The sequence below is a fragment of the Notothenia rossii genome (genome assembly GCF_949606895.1).
Source record: "Notothenia rossii genome assembly, chromosome: 5".
NCBI classification, from domain to species: Eukaryota; Metazoa; Chordata; class Actinopteri; order Perciformes; family Nototheniidae; genus Notothenia; species Notothenia rossii.
The window spans coordinates 64,003,241-64,020,324 of NC_136903.1; the positions used below are offsets into that span (position 1 = coordinate 64,003,241).

A 17,084-nucleotide genomic window follows, 5' to 3' on the forward strand; every position below is an offset into this window, starting at 1 on the left:
TACCTTTTTCCGTTGGTGTGTGGGTGGTAAAAAGATAGTGCTTCACACTGCCATGCCAAAACTAGCCAGTTAAATGCTATCCATCTACAAAATGAGATGTAACACTTCACCATTTCCAACTGCTCTCAGCATGCCTTTCGTATGTTAATATTTGGACGGTTTCCATTTTCTTTTTGAAGATTTTCTGGACAAATAGACTGGATAATGTAAAACAAGAAGTCATCTAGTGGTGCTACAATCTAAATATCCGCTCTTTCAATTTCCATTTCATGCAATTAAAATGCTTTCGCTTCATTTTACGAAAGTAGTCGCAGACATTATACACACCACATGGGCAACACTACATGGTCAGTCCTATTGACAGCTATGACAGTGCAACTCCTCTTCCATTAGTCTGATGCAGGCTTGTAGTCAATGGTCGCCTAAGAAAAGGCTGTGCTTCATTAGCCACAGTGGACACTTTGTTGCCAGATTAATAGCTAAATACTGAGGCAATTTGTCAGTTTATTTATTTATCCTTTAGTTTAACTCCAGTGTGATTTATATTAAAAGTTCAAATCAAATGAATTGAAGCACTCCTGGGGAGGACTTGGAGACTCATAATGGATAGGATGCCCTTAGCTTGAGTCTCATTTCATGTGCTGCTCAGTTCGTTTGTCCAACATATGGAAGTGCACAGCATGTGGAGCTATCTTCTACGGGACTGTTAATCATCTCAAGTCGTGCAGAACCTGCTTATATGGGCCTAATGCAGTAAACTGTGCTGTAAAACCGTAATGAAATGACTTACCTTTTTATAATATTATGCAAATCACTCATTTTATCTCGACGCTACACACACACTGGGCAATCACCGGCTCCTCACAACCTCAGAATTTTACAATCTGCCCGCTCCCTCACTCACTTGCGCCCCATTGTTTTAGATGACCCAAATGAAAGCCATCTGGGACCGCCGTCCACACCAAGACAAGGGAATTAGCTCTGTGAGTGTCCCTTATCTCACTGCCTCTGCACTCCACCCGGCGCACTCCCATTCTCCTCTAGTAATGAGTATCCACCCAATTTAGTTATGTTTCTCTCCAAGGGGGAATAAATCTAGCACAGTCCTTTGGATGAAAGAACCTGCAGGTCCCTTGCCTCTCGCCCCATGACCTTAATTGACAGGAAATTGTATTTGTCTCTCTCCCTCTGTGGTAAAACAGGTGTCCAGTAGGATTTGCTCTCGGCTCAGTACAATGACCTCCCTTTGTCTTTTTTATTTCTCTTTTCAGCTGCTCCAAAGGGCCCTAAAATCTTCATGACCCCCACCAGAGCAAAGGTGGGGGACACGGTGCGCATCACGGTGCAAGGATTCCAGGTAGGATCGCCTGGGGTAAGTGCATGGGGGTTTGAAAAATCAATGGCTTGTCAATATGTGCATGTTAGCATGTTTGTGTTTTCTCCTGAGTGACCACTATGTTGGGCATACACATTTTTTTCCCTCTGTCTTTTTTTCCAAATTTGAATTCACCTTATCGCATTGAGGACAGGTATACAGGCTGTTAAATAAAGAAACGTTTATTTTTCAGGCTGTGTTACATGTCTTCTAAAAGTTTTTGCAAAAATAAATAAGAATCAGAAAAATCCTTTATTCGTTCCTCAGTGGGGAAACTTGTAATGTTACCAGTAGTGTAAAGTAAATAAGTACATTTACTCAAGTACAGTACTTAAGTAGCATTTTGAGATACTTGTACTTTACTTGAGTATTTAAATGTTTTGCTACTTAATACTTCTGCCCCATTTCAATTCAGAGGTAAATCGTTTACTTTTATTCCACTGCATTTATTTAATACCCTTAGTTACTTTACAGTTTTGGATTAATGATGTGAAAAACAAACAACTCTTAAATCAGACTTTAGTTCCACCTGGAGTAAATTCAGAAGCTACCCTGCAGTATACAAAGTCATTAAGACTAGCTGCACCTTTACCAACTTTGAAAACATTTTAATACATCAATAATTATAATCAAAACATTTAATATATATTATTTTGAAATGGGCAAATCTGCCGTTACTACTTTTACTTTTGGTAATTTGAGTATATTTTTGAAGCTAATACTTTTCTACTTATACTTGAGTAACATTTTGAATGCAGGACTTTTACTTGTAACAGAGTATTCCTAAACTCTGGTACTTCTACTTTTACTTAAGTACAAGATCTGAGTACTTTTTCCACCTCTGATTTTTACAGCAAATGGATAGTTCAGATAAATCTGTAAAAACAATTGGCTGACCTTAATTAAAGAAGACAAACACCAATTGAAAAATGTAATTGGTACACATTCATGGTAAAAAAAATGTCTATCAGTCTTAACCAACAGGCAGCCATGCTATGGAAGTTGGTGTCATTTTGTGGATTTCCACTTCCTGCACTATAATCCCAAAGAAAGGGCTACAGGTTATTGTTTTGTGTCCCTTTCATCCCCGTCATGTCCCCGTCATGTCCCCACTGGGAATGGCCTTTGGACGGGGCTGATCTCTTTGACAGGATTGACACATCAAAACCATCCAGCTGGAGTCAGTCAAGTGAAAATGAAAGGGCTGATCCTGAGAAAGGACCTGTGAATGGCCCAAAGTACAAATTGCTTTTGCTACATCTCGGCTCCTGAAATTTCAAGGAATCATAAGTCAGATGTGTTGTTTGATTTTATTTCACTTTTTGAGACATTTCCATGTTCAATCAATTAATCAATCAATGTTTATGTATACAACCCAATATCACAAACGTTACATTTGTCTCAGTGGACTTCACAGTTTGTACAGAATATCAGTTTGACAATTAGACGACACCCTCTGTCCTTAGACCCTCACATTGTACAAGGAAAAACTTCCAGAGAAAACCCACAGTTTAAAGGGAAAAATGGGAGAAACCTCAGGGAGAGCAACAGAGGAGGGATCCCTCTCCCAGGACGGACAGATGTGCAATAGATGCCGTGTGTTAAATGAATGTTCTGTATTGTTTTTGGTCTAGTGCACCAAGACTGGCGAGATCTTTACATGGGTTTATGTCTGCCAAACGACCTCAGGATTTGTTTAACTTTTTTTCTTGGAACAGTGTTAACATTGGTTATTATACACAGGCTTTACTGTGGCAAGCAGCCAGACGGGCCCTTTGGCTACATAGGCGCAGCACTGATCAGAAAGCAAATTTCCCTTATCCACTGAAACTGAGCTCCAGGGTTTCACAAGTAGATAACATTGTGTGTCAAGACTGGTAATTCTGCCTACTAACTTTCTGAAAAAATAAGATGCCAGTATCACCTCGGGTTTGATGTTTGAGGAATACATTAGTGAAGCATATCCTACAGTGGGGATTTTAGTTGTATTCTCTTATTTTTCAAATTATTTTATGTATTGGATTTAATAGGACATTGATGGTTTCAGGAGCCGAGTGTCCTCTTGTATCTGGACTCTATGCTCTTGGGGTCATGTGACAGAAAGATCTCACCTAAACCCTTTTGTATGTTTTTGTTATCGCAATGTGACCTTTTCCCAAGAGCCTGACTAAATCTACTCGCTCATTTAACCTGACCTTGGAGAACGGTTTTATTAAAATTTATTTTAAAAGGTTAGACAATTGTAATCCACGACAGCAGGTCACTTACCTGTCATGGGCACTTATACAACAAACATGATAAGAGCACTGTGTCTGAACTCTGTGATTCGTTTGGGAATGAGAGAATGATATCATTTTAATTTAAGTGCACGCATTCTTGCTTTAGGGTATGATTCCAAAACGTGAGCTTTTTGAATCAATCAACTTAATATCCTGTTTGTCACTATGGTGACACTTCAGATCACTAGATGAAAACATGTCTTCTTTTGTTGTGCCGTTCGGCAAGTTCTCCATTTTCTGTGCAGCAAGGCCGTAGTGCTCGAAACCCTGTTCTGCACTAAAAGCCTGAATGTATTCCGGGGACTTTTATTCCATCATTGAATCAAATTAATGGAAAACAAGATATATTGTGCGTGTCTGTATACTGCTTGAGTTAGTGTGTGTGTGTGTGTGTGTGTGTGGGTGTGTGGGTGTGTGGGTGTGTGTGTGTGTGTGTGTGTGTGTGTGTGTGTGTGTGTGTGTGTTTATTTGTCTTAACCTTGTACATTTGATCTAATTGTATGCAAGAGTTGCAAGTGTGTGTTACAAGTTAATGGTCAGCACTGCCCCTGTAGGCATTTTAATGAATGTCTCACTAACTAACTATCATTGTTTTTTTTTTCAAACTCCTCTATAGTGTGAATGGCATTAATTGACACAGTTTTATGGATTTTTTCTAAATATATTTTGTATAAAGGTTAAGATGACATTGGCCAGTTTGCAAGTCCCATCTTGGCATTGTTACAAATATTATTTTTAAATCAAATAATTAAATCAAATTTTAAAGGCAGACATGTTCTTATATTATATGAAAGAACATCGAAATAATTAGAAATATTATTCTACAATTGGTCAGTTTAGAACTATAGTCCCTTGGTGTGTGTTTGTGTCACGTGTGAATGCATGTCAGTCATGGAGGGATTATGGCATAAAAAAGGTTTTTAAAAAGCAGCAGAGCCTTAAACCTCAACCAGAGGTGGAATGGTACAAGAGATTCGCCCTCTTACTGTGTCCTCCTATTATCTATGAACATGTCAACCCACGGATAAGAGTGAAATACTGCTTTATGGAGGGCTATATTTTATAATTGGAACTAGGCGGGTTGTTCTAGAGGGCTAAAAAATGTGTGGGGAAAAACTGTTGTAAAGTGAAGAGTTGATTATTAATGCATGTTGTTAACTTGCCATTGCATTAGGGGAAAGATTGGTGCTTGTATTATTCATGTTTCCTTTGCTCTTAATCTCTTGGCTGAGGCTCACAGACTTTCTCTGCACATCCCATCCTTTCCCTCTTTCTTTTTTTTTCTCTCTTTTCTTTAATTCTCTTCATACCATGTGGGGGCTTGGTGTTGATAGAATGAAGTGTTCCCCGAGCCTCTCTATACCTGGACACGAGTGGGGGGCCGCCTGCTTGATGGCAGCGCCGAGCGAGATGGGAAGGAACTGATTCTGGAGAGAGTGCCAGCCGAGCTCAACGGCTCCATGTATCGCTGCACGGCCCAGAATCCTCTGGGCTCCACGGATACGCACACTCGCCTCATAGTCTTTGGTACGTACGCTCATTTCAGCAACACGCCCTGGCCCTGATCTGGAGTGGCTACTACACTAGCAGTTAAACAGAAATCACATTTAAGTTTGATTAATTATTTAGAACAAGATGAATATGAAACTTTTTTTTTCCTCTGACTGTACAACTTGGTTCCATGAGAATTTCTGAACGAGTTATACAATAACATCGTTTAATGTCACAGAAAAGGACATATTTCTACAAAATGCATTTCATGTATCTAGAGTATCTTTGAAAAATACTTAGGAGAATTATGTGACCGCTTTTATGTATGAATCATTAATGTAGCTAAGTGTGTGATTAATAAGAGATTGTATTCTTAATTTGCTCAACAACACATTCTTTTTAAGGCAGCACTTAGTGAGGGAAACTATTCTCTAGCAAGGGATTTGGTCACTGTTCCATCATGTTATATCTTGTACTGCTTTCACTTAAACACCAGCAGCCAACACTGCATCAAAGGCCCATGATGAAATCAAAGGACCTTTGTTGTTGACAGTGTTGGAGAAGCACTTTGTTTAATGGCCAAATCGAGGCAACATGTTCATCAGAACCTGATAGTAGTTCATTTGCTGGTGCTGGTGTGGGAGCTGGATTGCTTACGGGCTCAATTATCTCTGTGTGTTTTGCTCCTCTGGACCTGTTTACTCTAGACACTCTCAGAAGAACTGTCTGGATCTACCTTTCTGAGTCTCTCGATAAAGACTTATCGAAAAAGGTTTACTATAAATAGTGTTTCCTGTTGAGATGTAAATGCAATTTGAATTATGAGTCTCATGGTTGAATAAGCCCGAATGTCACTGTCCGTAAATGTCCCAATAGACGGCTGTGGCTCAGGGGACAAGTGGGCGTTAACCATTTGATTTGGTTTGAATTGCAAGTTACAATTACAATTACAATTACAATTATTATTATTATTATTATTATTATAATATTATTATTAATAATTAATATTATTATTATTATTATTATTAATATTATTATTATTATTATTATTACAATTGCAATTACTTAACCCCAAATGCTCCCATAGGCATGTCTACAGTATTGAAGTATATGTTAGTGGCTTTGGATAAATGCGTCAGCTAAATGACATGTAAGTAAATATTAATCAAACAACTTCAATCTGATTAGAATGACTTCAGATTAAAGGAAAGACTACAGCACACAGTGTTAAAGGGGCCCTATAATGCTTTTGGCGGTTTTTCCCGTAATGTTTTATTTAGTTTTGTGTGCATGTAAATGGTCTGCAAAGGCTGAATTCCCAAAGTTTGTCACCCACACACTCCCCCCCCCCCCTGTCTGAAACGCCTCCATTTGACTCCTTTGTTTACTTCTGTGACATAGTTTTTTAATTTGTTTAATTAACCTTTATTTAACCAGATGAAAGCATTGAGATAGAATCTCATTTGCAATGCTGACCTGGCTAAGAAGGCAGCGACGTTACACATAACACATAACACAAACATATAAAATACAGAGAACATAACTAAGAAAACAAAAGAGGAAAAAGCAGTCACTACATTGCGCACATTAGGACAGTAAGAAAGGCACTACTTATTACTGCAAGAGCAGCTGGTGGTAAGGACTTCAGACAACTTCCATTTAAAACATGCCATCAGTTTGAGGCATGATTGAAGGTCATTCCAAGACCAAGGACCATAATAAAAAAGATTCCTTTTCCCAGCCTCAGTCCGCACAGCAGGAACCTAGAACCGTATCCAGGCACTGGATCTGAGGTTGTAAGATGCAGATGTCATTACATGTTGATGTAGTGACATCAACATGTAATGATCGGATTCTATTGGCTAGTGCTCCAACACATTGGACATATATGCTTAGGGGCAGGACATTTCCTACACATGTCTAAGCGATTGTCTCATCACAACAGAGCCGGCCAGCTAACCAATCAGAGCAGACTGGTCTCTGGTTTCAGACAGAGGGTGACAAGAGGTGCTGCAGCACAGGCAGTATGAAAAAAATAAAAACCTTTTTGAATATTAAAGCATGTAAACATTTCACAGTAGAGGCACAACATACAAATATGAAACTCAAAGATTTGCATAAAATGTCCTCTTTAAATGTGCAGACAGTATTTGCATCAATGAGGCATCAGATGCCTTTATGCATCTAATAAATTATGCTATTAAAGTATATTAAGGGGATTACACAAGTGAAAAATAGGAGCAGGCCTGCCTAGCACTCAAAGATCAATAAGGACCATTGATGCAGCTTGTAGGAGAACAGAGAACACTTCTTCCTTGATGTAATGTATTTCCCCCCATTGTCCCTTAGCGGTACTAATTCCTTTCTGCATACCAGAAGCAAAATATTGTGCATGCATTGCAGCTCTATCCATAATGGCTCTGCCATGTTGGAATAAAGCCATTACAATACATGTACGTAACAGAGATCTTTGAAAGCCCATAAGACATTGCTATAGATAGAGAAATCAATGTTACACATTCCATGCTGAACAGGGCTTTTGACACATGTACTCTACAGAAGTCAAGTCACGTACAAGAAACATGAGAAATATGTTTTTTATACAGAAATGTGTTGCATGCACTTCAGCCCTTAAGTGCCCCATTAGCAACACCATTTTTTCAAGTTCATCGAGTCTGAACCAAAGAATATTATATCCATACATTTTTGTAATCCTCTGCCCAAAACACTCCTGCGAACAGGGTTTAAAGTAAATCACAAATATACAAATGACTAGGCGGGCCTAATAAGAACCTCCTTATAGGGGGGAAAGTGCCACTTTAGGGAGGCGTTACCTTGGGAGGAGTTTTGCTAGGTAAAGCACTAATGTCTATTTAACACCCCGGTGCACCCTCAGGTGTCATCGGCTACGTGCCTTGTATGGCCCATCTGTCTGCTTGCTCCTTGTAGATTGCTTCCCCTCACGCTTAGGGGAAGTAAATGGTGATTAAGTGACCTTGGCACTGTCCCCTGTGGCCTTGAGATGAGACACTTCTCTCTCTGCCGGGGGGGGGGGGGGGGGGGGGGGGCTGAGAGATAGAGGTATTTGGGAGCCCTGCTCGCTTGGCAAAGTGTTCAATATAAATCATCAGGAATAATAGAGTATAATAACGGCTTGGTAGAGACTCTCCACTGACGACGTGTAGCGCTCACGTCTTGATGATGCACGTCTTTAGCCACCCTCAGTGATAATACCCTCTGAGATTACTGTGCGAGTCAGCACTGACAAGCCGGGCAGTGACACACACACAGGCAGAAAACTGAACACACATGCAGAAACACACAAATATATATGCTTATGCAAATGTACAGCGACAAGCAAACACGAGCGTGCAAATGTAGAGTGCCCACACTCATTTCCTCCCAGAGGAGCTGCTAGGTTCATGTTGTTGCAGTGAGACCAGCAGAGTTTGGGCTATATATTTAGCTTCAACCTGCTCATATATGAAGTAAAAAAACATCTAAAAAAGAACAACATTAAGCTTGTTGCTAGCGCTCTGCAAACCCTCCTACTGCTTCCTTTGCAATTACCAGAGAACTTTACACAATTGCATGGTCAGAGTGTGTTGTGCAGGCTAGACATTGGCACTGCTTATTAAAGGTGGAGTCGAATCCTCCAAAGCTCTCTCCCAGACTGTCAGGTCACAGCTGTAGTTTCCTGATCTCTCTGCTGCTAAAAGTATCCTGGTTGTTCTGGTGTAGCGCTCTGTGTTCCCAGTTCCATTAACAAGCCCCGTGCTTGTCACTGGGGATGTGCTGTTTAACATGCGCTTCAGGAACATTAGAGTTCTGCTTCGTCGATGACTCTATTTTCTTTTTCTCCCTGTTTCTGATCTTTGTCTTTGTTTCCTTTTTTTCCAACAGAAAATCCAAGCATGATGAAAAACACACAGAATCAGAATAGTAAGTATTACATCCACAAACATCACTAGTTTGTTTTTTTTGCTTTGTTTTTTTATTTCAGATTCAGCTTCACTACAAGGATATTTAGTACACTTTGTATACTTCTTTATTTATTTGTTTTCATTTACACAGTCCATACACATATAGATAACAAGTAAATCAATCGAATGGAGATTTCATTAAAAAATAAATAAGATTGAGATTTGTTTAAAAATAGATAAATAAAAATGGATATTATTTAAAAAATAAATACATTGAGATTTCATTTTAAACTAATACATGAATAAACCAATAAATTAACATATAAATACATACAAAATCAAATAAATAAATAAATGGAGTTCTCTCTAAAAATAGATAAACCAAAAATAAACAAATAAATACATTACAAATCTAGTTAAATAATTAAATACATTTGTTTTGATAAATAACAGGTAATAAGGTGGAAGAACACCAATGTGTGAATGTGCGAGCCATTTCCATCAAATACCTTGTTGGAAAGTCGGGCGTACTGAAATCTCTGAATTACTATCTTTTAAGGGTGTTTCATCGTTATAATGCATCATATGTGTGTTGATGTTTGGCTTGATTTACATATTACTACAACTGCTGTTTGTAATAAGAGAACACCATGAGACACGTCAGTTTGTTCACTCGAAAAGGTATTACTGTTTAGAGAACCAAATCTTTTGAGAGACTGTGGTTTCAACATTCAAAGTATTGACAGGGTGATGTTTGCCGCTCTGTTGTGAATGCATGTTCCCACGTATACTGCGTGAGAGTGATTCATTCAGGCTTAATCTTCGGCGATGTTCAGCAGCAGCAAGCAACAAGCCTCTCCCAATGACTAACCGAGCCTGTCACTTTTGGTTGAGTGTGAGATTATTGGCGTTTCATATGTGCAGCAGTGGCTCATTTGCAGCTTCTGAGATTATAATATGTAAAGATGAGGGATTGTCAGGAGGGGCCGCAGGGCCGTGACAGCAACCTTTCCATTTCTCCCTTTTATCTGCCTCTTCCTCTCTCCTTCCTCTTCAATTTCTCCGCCTGTCTCTCCTCCACTCTCACTTTTCATACTCATTTTCTGTCTCGCCAACCGCCAACATCTCTTCCCATTTCATCCATTTCTGGTTACTCTTTTTTCAAAACCCTTATTCCCCTTTACCCTGAGTTGTCTTTTCCTGTCTCTATTCCTTCAATCAAATGTACATTTCCTGCTTTTCTCCTTTAGCTAAATCTCTGATTTGGATGCAGACACTCAGGCCTCATGGCCAGTGTAGATCCGGCTTTAGTGTTGAAGAATGTGACTAAAAACACATTATAACACAAATAAGAGTGGGGGCTTCAAGAAATAGCAATCATAATGTAGATAGGGGTAAGAACAACCGAACCATAATAGTAGACCCTTACAGCTCATGTTGATTAGTTGATATAAGCAAGACTCCTACCTTTAACCTTTTTTGTTTTGTTATTTTATCTCCCATTGTAAAGCGTCCTTGGGTTTCTTGAAAGGCGCTATAAAAATTATTATTATTATGACTCCTACCTTTAATTCCTTTAAGCTTGAGAAATGGCTATAACATAAAGTAAAAAGGGAGTCAGTCTGCATAGTATGCATTTATTACATGATATAGCATTTAGCTGACGCTTTTATCCAAAGCAACTTACAATAAGTGCATTAAACCATAAAGCTTCAAACTAAGGACAGCAAGAACAGTGCTGACATTTACTTCAAACAAGCAATATCACTGTAAGTGCTTTTGCATAAGTAAAACTCCTAAGTGTGTTTTTTATTAGTTAATAGTGAAAGAATCATCAATGTTTTTATGTAAAAAGCATAAATGACGTGTACTAGGTGTTTAGTAGTTTTTAGAATTATGATTAATAAAGCAAGAATGAACACAGAGATGTTGAAACCCTTGAATTTATATTGAATAGTATAATTTCATAGTAATTGCTTGTGCATGTGTATGACGGCCATGTTTGTCCCCGTGTACAGTACAGCTTCCGAAGCAGATGGCAAGCTGTCTTTAAGCTGAACCGCCCCAGTCAGACATGATTTGAACAGTCTTTCGTCTGACATTGGCTTCACTCTTTTTCACGCTTTTCCAGTATCATACTTCAATAACATGTGTCTCCTGTCCTCTCCTGCACTTAATGTGTCCGTCTCTCTCCCTCCTGCTCTTTGTTTTCCTTCTCTGTCTTACCTCACCTTTCCAGTCTGTGCTAGTTGTATCGTGGGGATGCAAATCTGAATATGCAAATATTATGGTAAGCACAGGAGCAGGTGTGTCGCAGCAAGGACAGAATCAGGTTAGCCTGGACGCGCTGGCATGCCTTGCATGCAATTCAAATCGGTGTACAACATGGCCCCAAGAGGTCACCACACACGTGGTTCATAGCTTAATGGCTGCATACTAAACTCTTCGCCCTGGCATGAGTGGGAAGGACCACCCTTGTCAGTTAGTCAGGGCCGCAGCAGACGAGAAAACTGTGCTTCCCATGGGGGGGTTATATTCATTCATCTTTGTCAGAATTCCACTCGCCCAGACAACTTGTCAAGCATGGCAATGAACTGAATTCAAGAGATGAGAGAAATTGAGGATAAAAATGTTTTCGCCGCCGCCTGGGCTGTTAAAAGTAGCAAGAGTTTGGGGGTGTCTTGTTTTTGCAGGCAATGTATCATCTTGGCCAAGACCAAGTGCCATCAGAAAGAGAAATTCATTACAACTACAAAAACCCAACTGATGGCCTTCATTATCACTGACTCAGAAGTAACAACAGCATGAATGCCAGTCGCCATAGTCAAGTAAACTTCATTTTATTCTGCTTGGCTCTGCTCAAGTATAGCTAAAAAAGTAATCTAACTTTACATAAAAGAGCCCTATTTGCTGTCTTCCCTTTCCTGTAGTGTGTAATGTAGGTTTGTGTGCATGTAAATGGTCGTCAAAGGCTAAACGTTCCCTCCAGAAGGTGTTCCTCTCCCACACGTCCCCTCTGCCTGAAATGCCTCAAATCCATTGGCTAGCGCTTCAACACATTGTAGCTGATAGGCTAAAGGGCGGGACATCTCTAACCGGTTAGCCAATTGAAACAGAGCCGGCCAGCTAACCAATCAGAGCAGACTGGGCTCTGGTTTCAGACAGAGGGGGAAAAGAGGTGCAACAGCACAGGCAGTAAGAGAAAAATAGAGAGCTTTTTGAACATTAAAGTATGTAAACATCCTCACAGCAGAGGCACAAAACACAAATATGAATCTGAAATAATTAGCATAAAATGCCCTCTTTAAATATGCAGACAGTAGGGCCCCTTGAAAGTCACGTAGTCATATGCAAAAAGAAAGCGCAATGTTTCCGTTGGCATATTTATGTCCAGCACAACTGAGGTAGAGGCATCCTTTATTAAAAAGAGCACATTGCCACTGAAACCAGTCCCAGTTCACATTCAGGTTGGCAGAAATACACTGAGGTCTGAGCCAAAAACTGAAGGCAAACAGATGGCTGGGAGCCTTGCGTCTATGATTGTAGACTGAGGGGAACCTCAGATGATGATCTTATGGTTGGATAAGCCCATTACAGAATGATATGAAGTACTTATTGAGACGATGTGGTTGTTATTGTCTTGTGTTATATGACTTGAGTGGAATATGCTGTGTAGGAAATGACAGATTCTGTGGAGATTTACATTCAGTGTGAAGAAGCCTTTATAGTTTAACCCTGACAAACAAATGATCCCATCGCAATGCAATCAACATTTCTCAGCAGACAACGTTTTCTCATCCAGACTCAACAAACTGCATCACCTGACAGGTCTAACCACAACCAGATGAGAACTTGACTCAAATGAGTCAAACCACACCCGATGTGGTCAGGCTCACTTGAGAGTGCGATGTCTGCGTAGTCTCGATGTTGGCACATTCTGAACAAACTGTTGCTGGTGTTAGCACATCACCACCCACACTCAGTCACAACTTTTCTCCCACAGCGCCTCCAGTTTCACTCTCCTCTACAATCTAGTATCCCTGCTGTGGTCCAAAGTATAAAAAGATTCTCATAGCTCAATGGTTTTCTTGAAATATTGTGAAAGAAAAAGGTTTCTTTGTGGAGATATTCTGGCTCTAAGTGTACCCCTAAACTGTATTTACCTATGTTGCAATCCTGTTTGTCGATACGTATTCATAATTGTAATATGTTAATTCTGTAGACGAACCTCCCCACTTTTTAGAAGGTTTTTTTGGGGAGTTTTTTTCTGATCTAAATCGAGGGTAGAAGGACATAGGGGTTGATATCTGGTTATAAAAATACAATTGAATTGACTGCAGATGCCAATGGTGTTTTGAGAGGTCTTATTAGTATCATTATCATTATCCACTTTCATTACTCGTCAAGTGAATGTTTTCTAATATGTTTTGTAATAGCTGCGCATGTGTTGTGGTGAAAATGTTTCTTTATTTGAATGTGTTTTGGCACATTTATGTTTTAAAATTTGCATTGTTTTTAAAGCAACAGTGCGTTTCTCCCTTTGGTAGAAATAGCTTAATTTACATAAAACATTTTTGGTAACTAAAACTGCTTATTTATTAACAAGCAAATACATTGTGGTCTATTTACAATGGTATGCATTATTTGAAGTAAATATACGGTGTGGCTTTTCATGGTTTATTGCACTTATTGTAGACTTACTGCACACTATATCCAGCTCATTACATTTAACAGGGTTCAGATCTTAAAAGTAATTGAGATCAATGTATTTAAATACTTTTTTTTAAACATGACTCTGCTGATTGATGAATGGAAGCCTGAGGAAGTGTGTGTTTGCCTTATTGACTGTTTCTTTGGTGTTTGTAGATGGAGCCTCCTGCCTGGACGTGCTCGGACTAACGTGGATGGCACTTGTCCTCACAGTGACAGTGGAACTGACGTGAAACCTCTCATCCAAGACACTCTCACACACACACACACACACACACACACACACACACACACACACACACACACACACACACACACTCACACCCATAAACATATACTTGCCCTTCTTAGACAACATCCACACAAACACACACACATGCACAGACACATATTTTCCAAAAACCCTGCAAGCCTTCTCCAGTCATCAACAGGCCCTTCATGCATCAATCGATCAGGAAACTGCCATGACACAATGGCACTCTTCTGTTTTTTGTAATAAAATAATAACCAAGATATTATTATCAAAAGAACAAACGTGATGAACATGACAATAACCCCCTCCTATATAGCCCTTCCCAGTTACACCTTTTTTTGTTTCTTGTCCCACGTCTGCCTGTTGGTCAATAAAATCAGATGATTTGAAACGGAGAAAAGAAAAAAGCATTTGGCTTTTATTTTGACGAGTCTAAATGTCATTGTGTTGACTGAAATGTGAAAAGTGGAACTGGCTTAGGATGTTCCCCCATATCAACCACTCCCATCTGTTCCATGTCCTGGGATGCACCTGATTAGCAACAAGATGATAAACCGCGGGGGGAACAAACACAGATGCTCCAAGAGAACATTCTTTTTTTATTGATATACAAGTGTTGCTTTTTTCTGATGGCTCGGAATGTACAAGAGGATTTAAATGCATTACGAAAAAAAAAATCTCCTTTTTGAGTGTATTTTGTGTACATCAGTGTAAATATTGAAAATAATTAAAGAGGTTATATGGGTTATGGTGAGGGATGGTTGCTGATATAGTTGGAGTTTACACTTCTCCATCTTTGTTTGTATGTCATTCAACACTGTTCTCAGAATAATTCTTGGCTGAAAGGACAGACACATTAACAGCCTTTCTGTTTCTCATTCAAGCTTTTTTATATATGGCAGGTCTCCAAGGACAGAGTAAAAAAAATTAAAAATCTGACATATGTCTGCTGTTTTGGGGTTGTGGTGCATGTGACGTTTGAAGATTCTTTCTCCTTTTGTTGTGTTGCAATTGACAGCACTGCAACTCATTGTCACTGGCCTGTAATCCACTTATTCACTTGTGACATACTATCTTAAGTGACCTACATTGTGTACAATACGTAACTCTTACCCAGACATCTGCAGTACTAGTAGGATCATTTTAGCCGCCATTCCAGGGAGGTGCTCACTTTAGGCAGAGTGTGTAAACAGGGTTGTTGCATTTGTTTCATTTCACCTGTATTAAAATGGAGAGATGATAAAACTTACAAGACTTGACTTTACTTATAACACTGTGTTCGACATGTTCAGTACTAGATGTGCTCCTTCTTTGATTGATGCTTGGGACGGTAACATCTTATATTTCTCACTTCGCAATATCTAGATTGTTGCAGGCATTGTTTACAATCTAATTTGAGGATTATCTCAGGATATGAAGGTCTGCCTCGAGACGGAGATGTACGTGTATGCCTGCTCGATTATAAGCAAGCTAAAAAAATGTGATGATATTTCCGATTGTTCTGACCCCAACACGACTTTTAAACGAGATTCTGACGTTTTTTTTTAACCCTTTCCAGTTTGTGTCCGCTCCAACAGAGTGGAGGGTGATTTAATGCAGAATAATCCTTCATTTTTTGGACTTCACAAGAATTGCAATTTAAGCTATTCTAAGGACACAACATGTATTAAGGGATTAAGGTTTAAACCAGGTAGGAGGTAAGAGGGGAGATTTATAAAGCTTAGTCGAATAAAGCATAGACATATCCGTTTGGGATATCTGCTCACCTTGCCAGAGTACAATCCATATTCCTGAATCTGCAGATGAGAGCTGCATAGCACAAACATTATTAACAGACAGTCAAATGCAATTTGAATTAATTTGTTTTCCAGTGAGGGGAAGCAAAAGGCACGGATGCTTGTCCACCCACTGTAGACCATTATTACACAGCTATCATTTACATTTTGATTCAAGAGGCACTCCTGTGCTATTTTTTTTACCTTTTTTCACTCACTTTGCATTCAAGAGAGAAGAAAAGCTCCATTTTCTATTTCTGAATGCATTAGAGAATGTGCAAATTGTCTTTTTGTTATGATGATTCCAATAGGAAAGTACACCATAACTTTGTTTGTGTGTATCTTTGTGTTACATTACAACTATCCAACGGTTATATAGTAGCATATTTCATTCAATTATTTCAGAGTAACAAGTAATGAATATAGCCATTTTAAATGTATGGACTATGCTCTTAGCCAGAAAGTATTACTTTTAGCAATTGTTGAGACAACTACGGTGGCCGACAGGTGCAAACGCGTTCCAACGGCCCAAAATATTTCCATTTGGAGAAACGGGCTACAGTTTGAAAAACAATACAAATACCTTCCATATCCCAAGAAAATGAAAAAACATCTTCACCAACTTGACAACACAAGCAGCATTTAGAAGATATTCACCAACTTCTTCTGTTTCTTCTGTTATTACTACAAATCTCCTTTTAGCTAGCTAGCCTAGTCATTTCAAATATACTGACAAAACACTTACAATGGAACAGGCTAACGGTGCCAACAGTGATAGTTGGCCAACTTTACAATCACTGAACGCCAACAAAAGCTCCGGTCTATGTGCAGTACTTTCTAGTGTCCCCGTTTCCGTTGTGTTTCGAGCTTCTTGCAGCGCTCTGTTATTTGCAGCATTTCGTTTATGAAACCCTTTTTACTAAACCCTATGCATGACGCTTCAAGTTGGTGAAGATGTTTCTTCATTTTCATGTGCTGTGGCAAATTTGTTTGCATCTATAATTGCATAATTTCTGAAGCTGTAGCACATTTCTCCTAAATGAAGTGTTTTGGGCCATTGTAGCACATGTGCACCTCATGGCCACTGTAGACATCAGTGGGAAAACAAGAGCAAGCTTTTTGTATGAACCGTTTATTAACACATGTAGACATTGTTCTGTTTACCAATTAAAGTAGATGGTGTTGAGGTTTATTAGTGAGACAGTCTGAGTTTGAGCCCTCATTAAATCTTCTTTTGTTCCTTAACAAATTGATCACTCAAGAAATGTGATAGGCACA

General features: G+C 39.2%; 1 protein-coding gene across 5 annotated transcripts in view; it reads left to right on the forward strand.

Annotated features, from left to right (window-relative positions):
- Positions 1 to 15,292, forward strand: part of igsf21a (immunoglobin superfamily, member 21a) — a 286,476-nt gene extending 271,184 nt beyond the window's left edge. For 2 of the 5 annotated variants that reach the window (XM_079684282.1, XM_079684278.1), the window contains exons 8-11: positions 1,272 to 1,372; positions 4,989 to 5,181; positions 9,049 to 9,087; positions 13,935 to 15,292. In XM_079684282.1, coding sequence (XP_079540408.1) covers positions 1,272 to 1,372; positions 4,989 to 5,181; positions 9,049 to 9,087; positions 13,935 to 14,011 — 410 coding nt within the window. In that variant the 3' untranslated portion in view covers positions 14,012 to 15,292. The remainder of the gene's footprint in view (positions 1 to 1,271; positions 1,373 to 4,988; positions 5,182 to 9,048; positions 9,088 to 13,934) is intronic. The other 3 variants (XM_079684280.1, XM_079684281.1, XM_079684279.1) reach the window with 3 other exon arrangements.
- Positions 15,293 to 17,084: the final 1,792 nt, after the last annotated feature.